The sequence below is a fragment of the Lepidochelys kempii genome, chromosome 3, assembly GCF_965140265.1.
Source record: "Lepidochelys kempii isolate rLepKem1 chromosome 3, rLepKem1.hap2, whole genome shotgun sequence".
In the NCBI taxonomy this organism is placed as follows: Eukaryota; Metazoa; Chordata; order Testudines; family Cheloniidae; genus Lepidochelys; species Lepidochelys kempii.
In genome coordinates, this window is record NC_133258.1 from 59870203 (window position 1) to 59891144 (window position 20942).

At 39.5% G+C, this 20942-nt stretch overlaps 1 protein-coding gene across 3 annotated transcripts in view; it reads left to right on the top strand.

Moving 5' to 3' along the window:
- MYO6 (myosin VI) overlaps positions 1 to 20942 on the top strand; it is a 179684-nt gene that overhangs the window by 91269 nt on the left and 67473 nt on the right. For all 3 annotated transcript variants that reach the window (XM_073336482.1, XM_073336483.1, XM_073336484.1), the window contains exons 13-15: positions 5909 to 6066; positions 8070 to 8161; positions 15291 to 15363. In XM_073336482.1, the coding sequence (XP_073192583.1) occupies positions 5909 to 6066; positions 8070 to 8161; positions 15291 to 15363 (323 nt within the window). The remainder of the gene's footprint in view (positions 1 to 5908; positions 6067 to 8069; positions 8162 to 15290; positions 15364 to 20942) is intronic.

Sequence of the window (20942 nt, forward strand, 5' to 3'; positions counted from 1 at the left end):
CAGCAAGTTAGTTAATGTACATTTATATTATATCATACTTATAGGTGAAAAATTGATCTTAAAGCACTTTGGAACACTGGCATTTCTCTGGTCATACTCTGAACTTTAGGGATGGAGTTGCTTACCACAACATGAATATAGGCAAGTCTGCTGTATGAACTGCTGTAGAGATTTTTTTTAAAGTAGGTAACATTGAGGCCTGCTTCCCGACTGAAGGCTATTTAGAATGGTCTCCAGGCTTGAACCATTCTAATGATGATACAGTATTTTAGGTCTCTGTTAAGATTGATTATGTATAAGCTCTAGCCTCCATCTTTTTCTTCCACTACTGCATTATACTAAATGGCAGTTCACTTGTAGCCTTTCCTCTCATTTCTAGTGCAAATAAACCAGGGGTGGCCAAACTGTTGCTCGTGAGCTACATGCAGCTCTGCTACCATTAAAGTGTGGCTTGCGGAACCTCTCCCCACTTCCCGCACCAGACTGGGGGAGCTCGGGACCTGTGTGCCTTGCAGCAGGGTGGCGGGGTAGGGGCTTCTGCCCAGCGGGGCAGGGGGTCACCTTGGGGCTTCAAGAGGAGCAGGGCTGAAGCTCCAAACCCTGTTAGGTGCCTCCCACGGGGCTGAAGCCCCGAGCCCAAGCAGATGCATCCTGGCTCTCAAACTTCTGAAGATTGTTGTGCGCGGCTCGGAGGGTCAGTAATTTTGGCCACACCTGGAATAAACAATCAGAATCTTTAGGCAGTGATGTGAACACTTCATCCTGCTTGTCATTGTGCATGAGAAGGGGATTCAATAGTGAGAACTTCAAGATGGCCACTGCCGGTAAAAATTAAAATGGGGTTGGAAATACGAAGGGGGGGAATCTGTGAAGGAGTGTTCTAAATCCTCTGGAGCAGACAGGACCAGCTTTCCTCAAATGTTTAAGAACATAAGAGCTGCCATACTGGTACACACCAAAGGCCCATCTATCCCAGTATCCTGTCTCCAACAGTGGCCAGTACCAGAGCTTCTGGGGGAGTGTATAGAATAGGGGCAATTATGGAATGATCAGCTTTTGGCAGTCAGACATTAAGGGTCGCCCCAAGCGTGGGGATGAATTCCTGACCCTCTAATAGCCATTGATGATCCTCCATGAACTTACCTAGTTCTTTTTTTTGAATCCTGCTATACTTTTGCCCATCACAACATCCCATGGCAATGAGCTGCGCCAGTTAATTGTACTCAGTGTGGAAAAAATACTTCCTCTTGTTTGTGTTCATAGAATATCAGGGTTGGAAGGGACCTCAGGAGGTCATCTAGTCCAACCCCCTGCTCAAAGCAGGACCAATCGCCAATTTTTGCCCCAGATCCCTAAATGGCCCCCTCGAGGATTGAACTCACAACCCTGGTTTAGCAGGCCAATGCTCAAACCCTTGAGCTATCCCTCCCCCCCAAAGCAGGTGTTAAACCTGCTTCCTATTACTTTCATCAGTCGACCCCCCCTGAAGTATAGTTAGGGTAAATAACACTTTTCTATTTAGGTTTCAGAGTAGCAGCCGTGTTAGTCTGTATCCGCAAAAAGAAAAGGAGTACTTGTGGCACCTTAGAGACTAACAAATTTATTTTCTATTTACTTTTTCAACACCATTCATGATTTTATAGACCTCGGTCATATCCTCACCTAGTTGTTTCTGTTCTGAGATGAACAATCCTAATCTTTTTAGCCTCTCCATATATGGAAGCTGTTTCAATGTCTCTTTGGTGGTTCTTCTCTGAAAAATGACTGTAATAATGGTTTGCCAGATCAAATTTGCTCAATTTACAACTAAAATGACCAATATTTTTTTTAAAATGCCAGACCTGCATACTCTTCTTGGGGTAGGAGTCTACTATGTTCTTTCTGACTAGCAGTTTTCATTGGTAACCCTGACCCAATGTTAACAGGTGCTATTTCAAAGGATCGCAAACCTAAGTGGCTATACTGTTATGCCAGTAGATCTCTTACTGCTTAGTTTTCATAATATTCCACTCTGTGGATTAGTAGGAAGAGCTCTGCAGACCTGACATCATTGAATTAAGCCCCCTGCTCCAGCCTTATTCTAAACTTATTCAGCTAAGAAAACCACACACTAACAAACTCTTCTTTCCTTTGTGCCTTATTGAATCTATAATGAAAGCAGATTAGTGACTAGATTTTCATGAAATATCTAGGTTTTACCAGTGAAATAGTTTAAAAAATAATTGGTTAAACCTGTGTTTAATACTTACAATAATTAAAAAAATGCTTTCTTCTAGATTTAAAGAAACACAAATCCTAAAAATGTTTGTGATTTCTCCCTTTCTGTTTTGTGTGAAAATTGAAGAATGTGAGAATGAGTAGGTTACAATGAAGAAATAGCTCAGCTGAAATAGCTCTGCTCAGAGCATAACAAACATTATGTTCTGCTGTGCACAATAGAGTCATTAACAAGGGTGATGTTAAATGCTCTCTTCATGGATTTATTAAATACTATTCTGAAGTGGACATGCCAAGGGAACTTGTCAGTGATACTAAATTTATCTGTCCTTGTTAGCTTCCCTGAAAGAGCAATGGCTGATGTCTTGCAATGCATATCCAGAAAATCTACAGATAGAAATAATGTGTTCAGATACAAAATTTGATATTCCTCTCAAAATTAATGCACCTTGGTATCTTTGGTTACTCAGCTTTTCTCCCTCCATGCATCCTTTGAGACAAGAACTGTGCAAGGTCATATTCTTGGAGAAGATGATACCATTTGAAAACATTTTACACTTTATCATTCTAGCTTCTTATGCTTAGTCTTGGAGTAGTATCATATGTGCAAAATGCTTTTCATGATACTTGTCTTTTTAAATGCATTTGGAAATACATTTGGAAGGGTAGTAATTTTATCATTTCTCTTCTTATTCATTCTAACAGTTATTAGGATTTAATTTTTCTCAATGTTAATCCATGAGACAGCATGTATTCTGTGTTTTATGCTTACTTTTTGTGGGGCATATGTCATATTTTTAAAGCAGTCTTTTACAACCTAGAGTTCACAAACTCCAAGCAGTTGGCACTACTTCCTCAATCTAGATCTGATTTTTGGATCACAAAAAAGTCTCCGTATACAGCATGATATAGGGAGCATCGATCAAGTAACCCATATTGTAGGAAATGCTTCCTTTTGGCATCCCAGAAGCCAGAAAATGTGGGAGAGGGAATTATTTCCTTTTCTCCTAGAAGTATGGAAAATGAGGAGGGAAGGATAAAGTGGAAAGAAAAAGGAAAATTCCTTTCCTTCCTTGCAACCAACTCTTACGCTTTCTGCTCAGCAGGATGTGAGACAGAGGGTTTGGGAGGGAAGAAAGATAGTAAGTAGTATGATGATATTGCATTATTACTCTGTCTCAGTACCTAATATCTATCCAACCACATTCCATCATCTCAGTGCCGTGTCAGGACACTATACTGTAATTCTTTTGTGCATTTTAAGTTGTGAAAATGCATTTGTAGAACCAGATTTCTCTCTTTCCATGGGTTTCTTTTGTTTGAAGTAAGTGCTCACAATAGTTGTTTTGTGCAGTCCTGGAATTAACATTGCTGCACCAGTTCAATCTTGAGTAGTTCTAATATATTTAATAGAATAAATACCCTAGCAGTTTCTTAGCTACATGTGTTAATGATGTAACATCTCAGTTTTTTTATAACCGTTTACATACTTTATAGCTAAAACAATTACATCCTTAAGTAAATATGGTATACTGGATTATATAAGAGAACTGCAGTTGACATGAATTGTTGTGAAGATTACCAGACTGATCTCTTAAATATATCAAAAGGGAATGTAAAGGTACCTTGCCTCTATTTATAAGATAAGATTCCTGTCAGTACTTGTTACCGTAAGATAAATCAGGAGATACTTAGTGGAAGAAGAGATTGTGTGTTAAGCTAATTACTATCTAATGTAATGTAGCTCTAGTTGTCCATAACGAATGGAGTCTTTGCTTTCCTAATTTATCATTTATGATAGAAAGTGATCTTCGATGTTAGAAGTACTGTCTTTGAAAACATATTTTTTCCCAAGAGAATGTAGTGCTTGTAAAAGGAGACTAACTCTGCTATGGGTATACAGAGCTAGTTTAATATGGACAGCTGCACTGTGTACGCTTTCTCACTCAGACCTGCCAGTTCTTCTCAACCCTAATTGAAAGAGAGCCCTGTAGTGGTTAATGCTTCATAATTATGAAAACCATGACCTCTTACGTGGATGTCAGCAGCAGATGTTTTAGTTATGATGGCTGCAGGGGCAGGGGATAAGTGGATTCTTGTCTGTTTGAAAAGCTCCATATTCGAATACCAAAGCCCCGGGGTGCTGGAACAATTTTTGCAGTAGGGGTGCGGATGATGAAGACCATGGAAACCATGCATTTGGTGGTTGTTATTACTACTTCAAGCCAGGGGATGCGGCAGCAACCCCAGCACCCTTAGTTCCAGCACCACTGCCAATGCCCTTAGCCGTTCAGTCCATCCCACTTCATCCCTGATCTTTTTTTAACACAGACATGTAGTTGTTCTGCTAAGAAAAATTAGATTCCATTATCAGCAAAGCTCTGTCAATATTGTATTCTAATTTTCTCTTAAAAGAGATTTACAGCATGTTTTGTGGGGGCTTAACATTTCCATGCAAAATTTTGGTCTTGTAAGGGCCTGATCCTGCACCACTGGAGGTAGTGGGAGTTTTGCAGTTTGATTCAGTGGCAGCAGGATTGGAGCCTGCGCGTGTGCGGTGTTTTTTTTTCTTGTTTCTTTTTTAACCATATTAAAATATATTAAAAAATATTTCTCCATATTTTGACTTCTGTTGAAGCTAAAAGTTTCCTTGTTTGAGATGTCTCTTCCCACACATCTAGTTGTACACTGGTTTCTAGCAATAAATGTATAACTTATTGCACATATGAATATCTGACTATATGATGGATTTCTCTAGGTCTCTCTATATTTTTGTGATGTCCAGATGATATAATACTTCATTCTTATATAAGTTTTCATATGTAAATCTTTCCAAGGGCTTTGAAAAGACTTACATTCTCAGGAGATTAGATAGCTGCTTCATAAAGCCAAAATATGGTAAATAGACATTTTAAAATACATGTAAACATAGATTTACCTAACTGGCTTTAGATTTACCCAATGTGCTTGGAACCTTTTTTGATCACGTATTTCTTAACATTTGAAGTCATGAACAACTTTTAAACAGTAAAACCAAGAAAAAAATGTGAAGCTGGGAAAAGCACACTGGAGTGTCAAGGCTGATCATTAGAAGAAGAAAAGCCAAAGGACATGTTCTCCTTTTCCAGACGATTAAAAAAAAGCAAACACCCATTCCTTTTTTAGCATATAAACAAAATGTCATTTATATTTCAATTTGCGTCCAGTTTTGTACCTCCCCCCCATTACTGATAAACTGATATCCTAGTCTTTGTAAAAGCATAGTAAACTGTAATTAATAAATAAATAAACACAAAGCAAAATTGAAATCATGATACCATCATGGTGGCAGCTGATGAATATTTTGTTACCTGATGAATATTTTGCTACATTGAAGAGTATTTATTTATTTTATTGGCTTTTCTATGGCACTTATCGCTATGGTGTCTGAGTTTATCTTCACAACGCTCCTATGAGGTTGGGAAGATGTATCTATGTTTTACAGCTAGTGTAGTTAGGCTCAGAGTGATTGAATTACCCAAAATCACATATGAAGGCTGTATCTGAATTGGGACTAGAACCCAGGTTTTCAGGGTTCTAGTCCAGTGCCTTAAGCAAAAGACTTCTTCCTCCATCCTTGCAGTCTCAAGTGCTTAACAGTGAAAAGATTCTGAAACTTAATGATGTCTCTGTTTTTTGCTTTGTTTTCTAGGGTACCCTTGAAAGTAGAACAAGCAAATAATGCACGTGATGCGTTGGCTAAAACTGTATATAGTCACCTTTTTGATCATGTGGTAAACAGAGTAAACCAGTGTTTTCCATTTGAAACCTCTTCTTTCTTCATTGGCGTTCTAGATATAGCTGGTTTTGGTAAGTGCTCTTTTTTTTTTTTTTTTAACCAGTTTCATGTTTCCCAGATAGTTTACCTATTCTACTGCTATCAGAGATGCAGTGATTCATACATAATTTTGTGGTAGAAAGTTCTTGGATTCTCTTGTCCTTTATCATTCGTGTATGTGTACACACACTGTAGGTAGGTATAATGGTATATTAATGAGAGTGGATGCTATTCAGATTATTCTAAGATATGAAGGTATACGGGAGTTTCTCAAGATGTTAACAGAATCTCTAAATCATGAATGTGAAGCTGGATAGATCTGTTTGTTTGAAACTGGACTTCAGAACACTGGGGTGTCTACACAGACACTACTTTTTCCTGTGTGTAGCTCTGTCCAGCCTGTGCAGTTTGAGTCCAAGAAAATTCCCAGACTAGGCCTGGCAGAATTTGATTTTTACAGTTTTGGTGGATAATATAGATGTTTGTTTTTAAGCATTATTTTCAATTTTAATTGATTTAAAGGCTCACAGATGTGGGAAGTTAGCGGGGGAGAGGTCATACAATAATTATTTAATGACAGTAGATGTTGAGAGTCAAAAAGTAAGTTTTATAACTATTAAAACAAATTGGCAACATCACATTTCAAAATATACAAAGTAAATGTCTTTAAATCATGTTCTTAAGTAGCATTTTCCTTACTTTTTCCTATGTGTAAATTTTGATTGTTATCTACAGCAGTATTTTTTCATCAATTTAATTAACGTTTACCAGCATTTACTGATAAAAATCTGATCCTTCCCAGCCTTTCCATGGCCCTCTCTGGTTTTAACAGCAGCACTGACTACTCACTATTCTGGGGGGAGTCTTCCTCCTTAGAGATGTTAGTATAAAGCTATACTGAGCTGTCCAAGCCTTCCTTTTTCCTTGAGTGGGGTCTGGTACTGGACAACCAATGAGATCACGAGCGGCACTGAATGTGCTTACAGTTTCTCATACAATCTTAGGGAGAGTGGAGTATACTGACTGATATGCAGATGAAAAAGAGACTCAGGCCTGGTCTATAGTACAGAGTTAGGTTAACATAAAGCAGCTTATGTCAACCTACGTCAACTGACCGTACAAGTGTCAGTGTACACACTACTGCCTTGTCCCGCTGATGTAAGTGCCCTACTACACCCACATAATAACTCCACCTCCACAAGAGGCTTAGCGCTTATGTTGGTGTATTTAGGGCGATGCAGTGTCTGTGTAGACACTGCCTTACTTACATTGGCTGACCAGTTTTCTTGTCAATTTCACAGCTCCATGCTGGAGCTGTGAAATTGACAAGAAAGCCAGGTAGCTAGAGTTTGGCTCCCTCCCCCCCCCCCCCCCCCCCCAGCTCTCCATTCCCAGACGAGCTGCTACCTAGAGGCTCCCCACCCAGCGAGGTGAGAAGTCTGCACGGCTGCTCCTCCCCCCCTTCCCAGCTGGGAGCCTAGGGGGCAGCTGATCTCTCCACGGGGATCCATGAGCCCTGGCTCTCAGCCCCCCACACTTCCCCTCTTCAGTTGGTGGACATACTCTTGTTGAGGATGCACGCCACCAACAGAACGAGAGTAGTGTGGATATCAGCCACCACAGTGATGGCCAGGGGAGTCACAGGTGGTATGGCTCTTGTAAGGGCTGTGCTGTGAAGTAGCTTCAGGGTGGTAGTGTGGAGATAAGGTCCTTTTTCCGCTGCATTTTTGCTGTGTATAATAGTAATAACTTGTATTGGAGAGTGTGAGATCAAATATAACTGTCTGCAAGTTGTTGGTTCCAGAAACATGAACTTTCACATCCTTTTTATTTTTGGTTTATACCCAACTTATTACAGGTACTATGAGACTCAGTAAAACCACTTCATTCAATGGATCTTTTTATGGATCCGAACAAAAGATTTGATGTGAAAATGTTAACTCTATTAACTCCCCCCTGCCCAAACATTATATAACTAAATTCTCAGAGTACTAACTTATCATAATTCAAAGCAGTTTAACATTTTGTTTTTCAGAATATTTTGAACACAACAGTTTTGAACAGTTTTGTATAAACTACTGTAATGAAAAGCTGCAGCAATTCTTCAATGAAAGGATTCTGAAAGAGGTAATTTATATCCCACTTCATGTCTGAGTAACCCACTGACTTTTCGGAAAAGAAAAGTAAGATAAGGGTATGTGAAATAGCAACGCTTTCCGTAAATTTTGTTAATTTCCTTTTTAATTACAATTAAAGAGCCTTGTGTGTCTGTTATAGTGTCGAGTCAGGTGTATATGTGAGAAGTGTAGTTTGCTCTTGGTTGAAGCATTTTTCATTTGTTGAATATGTCAGAATCTTTCCCAGTCTGAGTTGGTTGGTGCTTTGTTCATCTTCGGGAACATGCATTAAGAGCAATGCACCTCACATCTTCCTGTACTAAGCAATTATTATTATTAATTGTAGCATTTTAGCATCTAGATGCCAGAGGCAGAATAAACGTACAATGGAGACAGTCCTGAATCTGAAGAGTTTACAATCTGAGTATGAGATTATAGGCCACAGATGTGGGTTGGGGGTGGGAAGCACAAGGAAACAATGACATATCAGTCAGTTTGATAAACCGGTCACAGCACATGAAATGCCTAACCATTGTTTAGTGTAGGCTTTGTGGCAGAGAAGATTTCTACAGAGGGATCTGAAAGAGGATTACAAGGTGAAATCTAAACTGCACCATTTTTGTGGCTTTCCTTGTCTTCCCCGTGCAAAAGGAGAGAGAGTTCAGAGGCCCTTATTAAACTGCATGTGTCCCATGACTGCACAGGTTTTTTGGCACTACTCCAACTGCCCTGCTTAATTAAGAAAGACTTTCTCCTCAAATTGTACTATCAAATGTGACCCATTCTCAGCAAGTAGTGCTCATGAAATCAGTATGTTTGAAACTGATCTAGGACTTAAAAGTAGTGAATAAAAACTAAAATAACACTTTTGTGTTCAGGTTGGACTTCTGCTGCATATTGAAAAGACTTTGTTGAAAACCAGTATGATTGGATAAGCTACTGGTTAAACTCTGAAAAGGGCCACTGGTACTTTGGCTGGGGCAACCTGAGAAGAGCAAGACTCAGAAACAGCTCCTTATCTTGTGTCTGCCTGTAATTTTGAAGAGCTAGGTAGGAAAGGGATAAGAGCATGAGAGGTCAAAGAGGTTTATTGTATTCCTAAAGAACAAGAGTAATGGATTGGGCAGATTGAAGAGGCTCCTCTGAACACTGGGTGAAGTGAGCCAGGGTTTTTAGAAGCTCAGGGCAAGAAAGAAGCTGGCTGCTATGGCACAGTTTCATCCCCAGGAACTAATTAACTTTAATTTTAGGACTGTGTTGACTTGTGACCTGAAAACATTTGCTACGTAAGTCACTGAAAGAGAATATCAAACTCCACCATGCAATCAGAAAAGTGACTTTGTAATCATGGTTTAAGAACTTCTGGATGAACTCCCAGATAGAGCTGTTTTCAGAAAAACTGAATCAGTGACTAAACTGTTGGAAAATCAGGTTTTCATCAGACTTGTGAGAGAGAGGATTTTTCTTGTCAGAGTACCCTTTTTCCTCTGCATGGCAGGAACATTAAGAAAATACTTCAAATTCCAAGGCCAAAAACTTTTAAAAAGTCTTGTGGTCTCTGTGATGGCATTTAATCACCTACAAAAATCCTGAGCTTTTGGAGTTCTTGGATTCTTTGTTGGATAGATGTTGTCCTGATAGTCTGAGATTGTATGGAGATAGCAGGACTTGGAGCTAATATTCTCATCAGTGTTACTAGCTGTATTTAAATTTAATTTACTTCCTTTATAAGACTCACTAAATTATTTATAGCAGTAAGCACTTTAAAAAATTTTTTTGAAGCTAACAGTAACTAAAACTCTTTTGGGTTCGATCTGGTGGTAGCCCTTTTTTTCTAGGAGATTGAAGTTAGAAGGACATACAAGCTTTACTTTTGAAGGTGAGATAAGACTTTGTGAGATGGTACTTTCAGAGAACAGTTACAAATAACTAATTTTCATTACTTTATAAAGCATACTAGAAAACTAGGTAAAAGGCGAGATTATACTGAGTAGCATTTTTCTGAGCAAATAGTTATTGTACTGCAATTACCTTGAAGATATACCAAAGCCAAGCAGATTATTTTAACTTTTTAAATGTGAAACTATTGTTTACAGTGCTTTTCTTAAAAGTTTGGATACTATTTGAGCTGCTTCACCTGCCACATTTGCTGGGTTAAAGCCTATCGTGGCCAAAGGAAAGATTGTATATTTAGCAATATGCCTAGCAGGCTATTGCAGACATAAATTTGCTAAGACAGGCCAATAATTAGGAAATAAAAAAAGCTGTTCTCTGCCTATTCATGGGAGTACTTGGAAGAATATTTAATTAAAATTACAATACATTGAAAAACAGTAATTGATGCATACTCAGAGCTTGCAAGCTTTGTGCAGATGAAAGTGGCATTTGAGTATATAATCAAATAATTTTAATAGTTTGAACTCTTTAGATTGGGTTTCATTTAGTGACTTATAATGTGAGATGGCTTTAGAGTTTGTTACTACATTTAAATGAAATATAACATTGTGGAGAGAGGATGATTTCTCCAAAATGTATCTAAAGTTTAATTGTTTCTCTTACAAGCCCTATCTGAATGCCACCCTCTAATTTTGTCAGAAGTAAATCAATCTGTCTGAATGTCCTTGTGGACTGGTGACATATAGGAATAGTGTTTTGCCACAAGTTTGAGGAGTTATAGGACAAGATATTTGCAAGATCAGAAGTTTGAAAACATGAGTTCATATCCCCTGAAAAGTACCTTAACTCTTTTTTCTATTTCATATTTTTAGAGCAGCTTGGCATAGAAATTCTGAACTTAATTTATTCTATTTATTCTTATTGATGACTTCAACAAGGTGAATTTTGTAGTTTCCTGAAAGGTTTACTCTGGACTTGTGGGAATTCCTGAGTACCTCAAATTCTAGAGCCTATGTGTGGAGTTTTAGATGTCTGGAGCCACTGCCTTTGAAGTTTAATTTGCATACATACTGGCTGAAAATTTTGAATTAAAGATATAAACATCCATAGGTAAGCCAATAGGCATTCTATGGAACTAATTGTATCTGGGCACCAGCTACTTTCTTGATGGATAGTTTATTCTCAGAGTGTCTTGCATCTTTTAAGGGTTATGATCCTTCTAATTCTATGAAAGAGATCCTAGTATTTCCTTCTCCACGTTTGCATTTACAGAGCTAGTACAGTGGATATAGGAAGGCTTATTTCTTATATCAGGAGCGGACATTAGCTTTAGAATCAAAGCAAATATATTCATAGTCCTAAGCTTTGAGGTCATTCACAACTGTCTTTTTCTACTTGTCCACTCCCTTCTCTTATCACATGACCCCCACCTTCAGTTTTGCTAAAGATGCCAACCTGATTCACTAGTGGGCTGGATGGTATATGGGCTTAGATTCCCTTTATTTAGGACAACTGTTCCTCAGGTGTTCAGTGGAGTTTCATATGTAACACCTTCTTAGACCATCCTCTAGGGTCTGTAAATGTGATTACTATGATGGGGGTCAGCTCTGGGGAGTTTCTAGGCTCCCAACCACCCTACATTTTCCTAGGATAAAATGGAGTTTCCCCTTTACACCAGGCTTTTTGCCCTTCTTTTTGTGGCTTGCACCCACTGTTCATAGGAAACAGCCAGATCCTGTACAGCTGCTTCCTGTACAGAACCTAAAGTGTTATCTCAAATGGTTTCTCTGATCTCAGAGCAAAAGCTCAATAAATGCCCGTATGCACAGGGGTCAGATAACTTGTCATAATCAGCCTCTTCCCCGTTTGCTCATCAAATCACAGATTTTACATACAGATTCTCTGTGACTCATCACCTTTTCAGAGGTTTCTAAATCTCACCCTGTACATGTTAGGGGTAATTTGAAATCTTTGCAACATAGCCTTTTAAAATTCATCATACTTCAAATCCTGTTCAGTTTCCACTTCATTAAACACATTTAATGCTTCACCCGAGAGCTTTGCAATCACTGTGGGCACTTTCTGGGCTTCTGAAATTTTATGTAATTTGCACAGTCTTTCAAAAGTACAGAAGTATTCTTCAATACAATCTGATCCTTTGTTTTCCGGGGATAATTTATCTCAGCTGGGTGTTCCTTGTGGAGAGGAAACACTTGGGACCTGTGGGATCTGTCTATGCTTTTCCTACCAGCTCAGGTTACACTGTCTTTCCTTCCCTTTTTTTGGGCTGTCCCTTTTTTCAGTTCCATGTTTCTCTAATGGGAAGCTGTCTCCTCTTCCAGGGTTTGCTGATATGCTTCTCCTTGCTGTTGTCTTTCTGCCTCCCACTGACACTCATTTCAGCTTTCCACTTCTGGTATTCACACACTCCTGTCACAGCTGCTCATTCTTTATCTTTCTGTTCAGCCTTCAGTCTGGCTATTTCTAATTTCATAAACGTTTCGCTGTTGCTCATTTTTATACTTTCTTTTGTTGCCTGAAATAAATAGAAAAAAACAAACTGTAACTGTTTTGACTGTTCCCAACCTTCTCACATAAAATCTGCTTTATCAGTGCTTGAAATATGAACTTCAGTCAACCAGTCGGCAGTGTGTAAATCCTGTCCAGACCACACCACTGTGATGTTCTGATCAGGACTCCCAGAATTGTAAGCCACTGTCTTGCTCTTCTGCGTCAGCAAGTGAGAACTTTTCTGCTGCTAAGCTGTGTGTCAGCTCCCTGCCATTCCAGCCTGTCTGCCTTGCCAGCAAACTCCTCGAGAACCTACCAATTTAAACTATGTCTTGTAGGTAACAAGCAGTTAACCCCAGATGTCTCCCTGGGTATTCACTGGACACCCCCAGAAAGTATTAAATTCAATGCTTCCTAAGAGACATAGCACACATCAGCCTGTTAGCTTAGCTGAAGACTCAAATTTTACTTCAATATAACAGCACCGAGATGGTTTATAATAAAACTAAGAATATGTTTAAATCTCTGTTCTTTGTAAATAAATGATAATAAGCAAGGGAATAAGAGACAGCTGTGGTTGCAAACAAAACATACTTTTTAGTGTCTAAAACTTAATTTTAGCAAGTTACAAACTGTTACAAGTTAGTTTCCTCTCTTACATCAAGTTACCAGCGTCTCTGGTCCTCCTGGCCAAGGGATCCAGCTTTCACAGGCTCAGAGAGTGCTGTTCCCCATGTTCCCTAAATGATGAATAACTAAAATGTCTTTCTGCACCTTCTATTACCAAAAATCCATTCTCTCTGCCTCAAGAGCTGGGAAAGCAGATTCCCCCCCCCCCCCCCGGTGTGCTTAATAAGTTGTCTCCTTTGCCACTCATTAGCTTGGTGGCTTTGTTTACCTTATATGTAAATATACTTTCCTTGTACTGTGCCTGTAATCAAGCCAGCCAGACATGCCAATCCACATTCCTTTGTTAGGCTTGGTGTATGCACTGCCTTCCAAACACACTTGAAGAACATATATTTCCAGCACACACACACGTAACTCTTTTTACACAGCCTGTACACAATGCTTTTTGGGAACAGTGTGTCACTAGTATGTTTCCATATGATACCTTACATAACACCTTTTTATATGCCTCTTATGACAACTGTGTGTTGTGGGTACTGAGTGTGCCAGGCCTGATATGAGTTACATTATGGTAGGCCCTCTGCCATTTGGCATTGAGGGGCATCCAGGGCCACAACTTATTGGTTAACTTCTCATGTAATAATCTCTATGCCTTCTATCTTGATGTCCATTTTTCATGGAAAAAGAATAGATCCACAATCCTGTTTGGGCCTTCTGGTTGCTGTGTAATATAAGCACATTTGGGAAATGTTTAATGTTCCCAATTTAATTTTTCTATTTGAAAATTCAGCTAAGCCATTTAATGTCCAAGGTGTTATAGAATCATAGAATATTAGGGTTGGAAGAGACCTCAGGAGGTCATCTAGTCCAACCCCCTGCTCAAAGCAGGACCAACCCCAACTAAATCATCCCAGCCAGGGCTTTGTCAAGCCAGGCCTTAAAAACCTCTAAGGATGGAGATTCTACCATCTCCCTAGGTAATCCATTCCAGTGCGTCACCACCCTGTCCTGCAGTTATGTCTGGGTAGCATTAAAAAATCAAATTGAGTTTGGAAAAAAAGTATATTTTTTTGAAAGGTGAGGGGGAACAGGTAGGGAGGAAGGTGGAGAGGAGGAAGAATGATTGAGTCTTCATCTATTTTAGAACTTAGAAACTGCAAAAAAAACCCAACAACCCTCCAAAAGCTTATAATGTTCATTTAAAAATGTTTTAAATGTTACCTTTTTTAAAAAACGAAACAAAACCTCTTCATTTTATAATCTCCATGAGACATCTACTACCACACTTTGAGTTGCTGAAGGCACAAAGGAGATATGTATCTGAGAAGTAGCTTAATGGACAAGTAAAACACATTTTATATCTTAATGTTGTTTTCTGAAATATATTTCTGAAACTTTAAGAATTTAAAAATGTTTTGTTTGGTGCTAGTTGCACTTGGTTCTTAGAACCATTTCACATGTCATTAAGAGCCACAGCACAGGAGAAACTTTTATGATCATCAGAATGCTCAAATTAGCACTTAAAACATACTGTAAAATAAAATATCCCATGTTGAAAGTGTGAAGGAGAAAAGATCATAATTTTCTCATCAGGTTTATTGTGACATTCTAACCTGGGATTCAGAGATTTTTAGAATATTTTTGTATTCATTTTAGGAAGTCATTATTTTTAATCAAGAATATATTATTTAGACTTTTAAAAAATTCTTGCATATATGTTTGAAAGTAATCAAGTAACCCTGCTAGAAACTAGAAATAAATTAAATTTAAAGATCAGTTTTTCCTGTTAATAATTTTTACATTAATTATTTTTCACAAAGTGCTGAACTCCAAATTATTCTAACATTTGAAAGTAATATTCTCAAGCCAAATATTGACATCTTACTGAAGTACTTTGTCCTCATTTATCTACAATATATATTGTATTGTTAGTGTTAAGGAAATGGAATTGGAACTATATTAAGCCGTATCCAAGCACTTTAAAATCTCCAGGTTGTTTGTTCATTGTCATTATAGAAGTTAAAATTGTCTCTTTTGGTGCATGGGAAAAACTGTGGTAAATGATATTTTCTCTGAAATATTTTTTATTTTTTCTATTTTAGGAACAAGAACTTTACCAGAAAGAAGGTCTGGGAGTCAATGAAGTGCACTATGTAGACAATCAGGATTGTATAGGTATGTACTTGAAAACCTTGTATGCTGTTTCATTAAAGTGTTATGGTCCTGGAGCATAGTGGCTTTCAATAGAATAGACCAAAATATGTTTAGTAGTGTAGTAATTTTGTCGTATCAATGACCATCCCAGCACTGGATCCTGCTGTTAGGTTTTAGTCCCTGATGCTGCAACTGTGTCTGTGTGGATGCAGAGATCTCTTCACTGATGCAGTTGCAAGACTGGGGTATATTTATTTTATTTTCTTGTGGCCATTGTTGCAGATGACCCTGCACCTCTCTAAGTACTGCCTGCTTCTGCCCATTGAGTTGTTCCTGCCCAGGGTCAAAGGGGGAGATTTCATCAGAGCCTCTGCAAGTTTGTTTTTGCAGAGAATAGACCAATAGTTCTGTCAGAAATTAATTTAGGGAAGATTCTTCTGCCCTATTGTAGCGGGGTCGTCACCCGCTCCAGCCCTGAAGGGGTTCAGTCAGCCCTGGGAGAGCTAAGAGGCTAGGCTGATTGGGAGGGCAGCCTCAACTGGGACCATGCTGCAGTCAGGCCACAACTGGCCTTATATAGGGCTGTGAGCCAGGAGCTCAGGCAGAGAGTCTCTCCCTAGCTGTGGAGAAGAGACGGGCCTGGCTGCTTGAGAGCTCACCAGGGTACCTAGAATGAAGCAGAGCTGGGGAAAGGCCAGAGGAGCTGGGAGCTCCAGGCTGGAAAACCCATAGCCTGCAGGCCTTGCTGAAGGCCTAAAGCAGGTACTGGGGTTGCAGAGTGGCAGCCCAAGGTTAGGCAAAGGCAGCAGGTCCAAATCCTTCTTGCCGACGAGTGGTACAGACTGCAGTCTGCCCCAGTGTGTGGGGGCTAGATGAGGACTGGCAGTAGCCGCTGAGGCAAGGTGGGGATAGAGGGTGGGGATTCCCTGGGGAGGGGAGACCGAGACTGCGGGGGTACTACAGGGGGAAGAACCCTGATGTACAGGGGCACCGGGGTCCGGGAGAGATACAGGGGCCTGAAGCAAGGGGGACACCAGCCTGCAGAGGGCGCTCCGGAGACTGGAGAGCTAATTCTGAGGATGACCATCGGGAGGCACCGCACTGGTGAGTCGCCGCGTTGCTACACCTGTTTATATAATAGTAACACACAGAACCCCAATCAGTAATGGAGTCTCATTGTGATAGGTGCAGATAAATATATGCTCAGACATAGTACTTGCGCTGAAGATCTTATAATCTGAGAGTGGTGAACATGTGGAATTTTCCAGGTAAATTAATCAAAACAGATAATGTGAGGTATACAGAGCAATATTTTTGTTGCGTAAGGAGATTAAAAGATCTGCGAACCAAAGCAGAGATGTTTATATATTTGGAGATAAAGGGTTCCTTCCTTTAAATTTTTTGTCCGATTTTTCCCCATACACTTGTTGCTTGAACAGGGTGAATTAAAAACAAAATAAAAATTTAGATATTGCTATTGTTTTCAGTATGTGAGAGGGTTAAAATGGTCTATCTGCTCCCAACTTCTGTTACCATAATTGGGGTTATCCAGTATGATGAAGAGAGAAACTGACTTTGACATACAATTCAGTGCAGCATTGACTGTGGTAGCTTCAGGATCTCCATTTAGGGAAGCAGTGATGATGGTAGGATACCCCATCTGGCATCAGTTGCAAAGTCACCACTGGTGGTTCCTTCTGAGCATCTATAGATGTGTTCAGACATCTTTCCTTCTAGGCAGACAAGGACATGCATCGCTGGCTCTGCATTGGCCACTGGTAGCCATGTCAGGCAAAGATGACAGCTGGCTGCTGACAGAACAGTAGGAGATGATCCAGGGAAGAAAACCTGAAGGGTAGCAGCAAGAAAAGTGCTGTCTTGTTGTACGAACACAAACCAGCCCCATCTGGTAGTCTGATATGGGTACATTTCCATTAATGTCGTCATGGCTTAAGGAGGTTCCAGTTCCTACAAAAAAAAATCATTTTAAATGATTTCAGATGCCTATTTATTTTTTTTCAAATGTGCCCCAGAAGCAGAAAAGGGCTTTGTTATCTTAGTTAAATGGATGAGAAAAGACAGCAACACTGGTTTCTGTATAAATACATTTTCATTTGAGGCTTTGCTTTTTGTGTTGCTCACTGTTCAGTACTCACACATCTCAGTCTCAGATGGCTCCTTTTTTGCTTTATATTGCACCTTCCAAAATGTTCCAACTTCCAGTGACATCTGATAATTTATAATCAGTAGACTCCTTAAATATAGCGTTGATTTGATATGTCTGTATTTTGAGGGGCGGGGAATCGAATCACACTGTTCTCTGCCTCAGTGGAGATGCTACTGCCAGACACCAGATCTTGGGAATAAAGGATTCTTCTGCCTAAACCTATGAATTTAATATGGTTTCCTATAATAGAAATAAGGCAGGGCAATAATTACAGTGAACATCTGTAAGTAGTATTTGAATAAGGTACAGAATAAAGGTAGATTATGTTCGCTTAGGCAGTTACTTTTCAAATCGTCATCATCTTTTCCTTTTTCCAAAGCCAAGGTTGGGTAGGGCCAAGGTTGGAAGCAGGTTTCACTTAAATCTGTTTTTGAGCTGCCATTTGAGCTTGTTGTTAAGGTGTTCCCTGGATGGTTTTATATACTGTGTTATACAACTGTCTTCTGGCTGACCGTGGCACCTCTCTCTCTCTGTCTCACCATGCACTCTTCCACAGAGAACAATTGCAGGCAGTCGGTATGGGGTCATTTTAGCGACTTGGTCAAACCGTTGTAGTTAGCACCCTTTGACAATTGTAGTTACTGCACTTTTTCACTTTTCTGTGGATGCTGCTATTGCTTAATTTATCTAGTGTTGTCACACCTACAGCCAGAGGTGCTGGAACAATTTGTATAATGGGGGTGCTGAGAGCCATTGAACCAAACTATAAATGATGGAAACCACTTCAAGCTAGGGGGTGCTGTCACACTCCCAGCACCTTAGTTCCAGCACCGAAGGCCTACAGCACAGGAACCTCATTTCAAATGTTCGTGGCTTTTGCTCCAGGCTCTTTGTCAGTACCCATGTTTCACCACCATAAAGTAATGTGGGTACAACGAGTGTTTTATATAAATCTAGTTTTAGCTGTCACAGATGTTGATTTAACCATCCAAACATTTTTATTCAGGCATGTGAATGTTCTGTTCTCAATAGCTGTCTGCCTGTCTGTGTCCTCTTCACATTATTTGTCATATGTTATGATGGAACCCAAATAGCATAAACCATCTACTTGTTTGGTTACTACACCATTGATAACTAGTTTAGCCTGTTGCTTGATTTTTGATGTTGCCATTAGTTTGGTCTTTTGTTAATTTGTTTTTAATCCCCATTCTCTGGATGTTGTGTACAAGTTAGTTGCTGCTTTTTGGTTTCATTCCTCCACAGGGAGTATCATTACAATATTATCTACAAAGTCAAGGTGATTGATGATCTGGTCCCAGTATTCTGCAGCCTCCGCCAATGTTACTTAGAGAGATTTGGACTGAGTACACATCCCTGTTTGACTCTACTTTTCACTTCAAACCATTCTGTCGTCTCACCACTGACGCTTACTGCATGCCAAACTAGGCTGTACGGACACTGTGATATTTGAATCCACTTCCTGCTAAAACTGTGCCACTTTTCACAGAGTCTGTCTGTTAAGAGTTGAATGCTTTCTGAAAGTCAACGAATGTGCAAAATAAGTTCGTTGATTTCTCCCTCCTCCAAGATTTGACGCAAAACAAATCACTGATTTGTGGTGGACCATCCAGGTATAAATCAGCTAGTGACTCAGAAAGGATTTCCTCTGCTTTTCTTTTTATTTGGCTGAGAATCACTCTTTTGGAATACGTTGCTAGGAATGCTTATAAGACTTATTTCTCTGTAGTTGTCATAATCTGCCAGGTCACTATTCTTAAAGAGTGATGCAATAATTTGGTATTGCCAGGTTTCAGGGACTTCACCCTTTGTCCCTGAATAGTTTGTAAAGGAGCACGACCTTGCTTCTTCCACCATATTTTAACACTTGAGGCAATATACCATCTGTACCAGGTGTCTTGTTGATTTTTCAGGGGCATGACTGCAGTTTCAATTTCTGATTCCAATATGTGTCTTCCTTCATTGTTGCCTTCACAGTTGATAGCCTCAAAGACTATTCATGTTCAATAGCTGATGAAAATATTCTTTCCATGTTCTAAGCTTCTGATCTTTATCGACTATGTAGTTCCCCTGAGCATGGTGTAGCTGACTTCTACAGGTGTTAACTTCTTTGATAGTAATCTGACTTTCTGAAAAAGCCCTCTAGCATTACTTTATGTAAGTATTGTTCAAGTTCTTTGCCTTCTCTCTCAAGCCAGTCTTTCATAGCTTTTTTTTAAACTGTTCTTTTTAATTCCTTGTTGAGCTGTCTGTATTTCTTTTTTCCACTCAGGGTAATCTTTAGCTTTCAGATGTTATACTTTCTATTTCTTCTTAATAGGTTTTCAGTCTCTGGTGTCACCTAGTCTTTCCTTTTTTGGATACAATCTCATCCCTAAAACCTCCTTGCTCATGGCAGGAATGAAGTATTTTGCCTCCTCCCAGAATTGGTCTACTGTTGTGTCCTCTAGGTCTAAGAGAGGGGCAAAGTGGCCACTGATGGTGTTCTGAAAGGTCACCATAGTGTCTGTATTTTTCAGAGCTTTGATAGACCCCTTTGCCGTCTTTTGCAAATTAACACTTCAAAAGCCTAAATACAAACTCAGACCAATCACTACCCCATGGTCTGAGTTTGTATTTAGGCTTCTGTAGACCTTGTAGTCTAGTACATTTGTTTTCCAGTGTTGTTTTACAAGATGGTGTTGATCATGTTTTTTGTAGTACCATCATTAGAAATCTTTATTTCTTTATTGACTCACCTGTGCTGATCTGCTGTGTGTTATTTAAATAGATTGTTGATAGCACAGAACTGAAGTAATCTGTCCCCTCGCTCTTTTCTATGCCTTCTTTTCCCAGGTCTCCCAGTCCATATTATCATGACCCATCTTGGCAGTAAAGTCGTCCCCCCCTATGTTTTTATGATTCTGTGATTGTGAACAAAAAACTTCTAGAGAGGGTTCCGGGAATCTCCTCTTGATGTTCATTGTAAAATTGGCTTCTGACGTTGTCTTCTGCATCTGTTGTGGGTCTGTAGTTTTGTATTATAGTCACAGACCTTGTAATTTAACGCTCATTATGTGAGATGACACATGTATAGCTTTTCAAAGAACTGTAAGCTTTTTCTGGTAATATGAAGGCAATTTCCTTTGTTTGGGCATGTCTTTCCTTCCAAAGTAAATGATTTTACGATGCTTTATGGAAAGTTGGCCACTTCCAGTCCAGTTTGTTTCACATATATTGAGAATGTCTATAGAAAAGGATGTAGTTGTAATTTTATCTAACATTCTGGCTTTGCCGCATTGATACAGCCTTCTCATGTTCCAATGTATACTCTTATTCTGTTGCCAAACAATCTGTTCTTTCCTAGCCAACCTTTTGTGGCAGCCGAAATTCCCAAACTGCTGGCGCAGACCTTTTTAGGCTGGGTGTAGTCCAA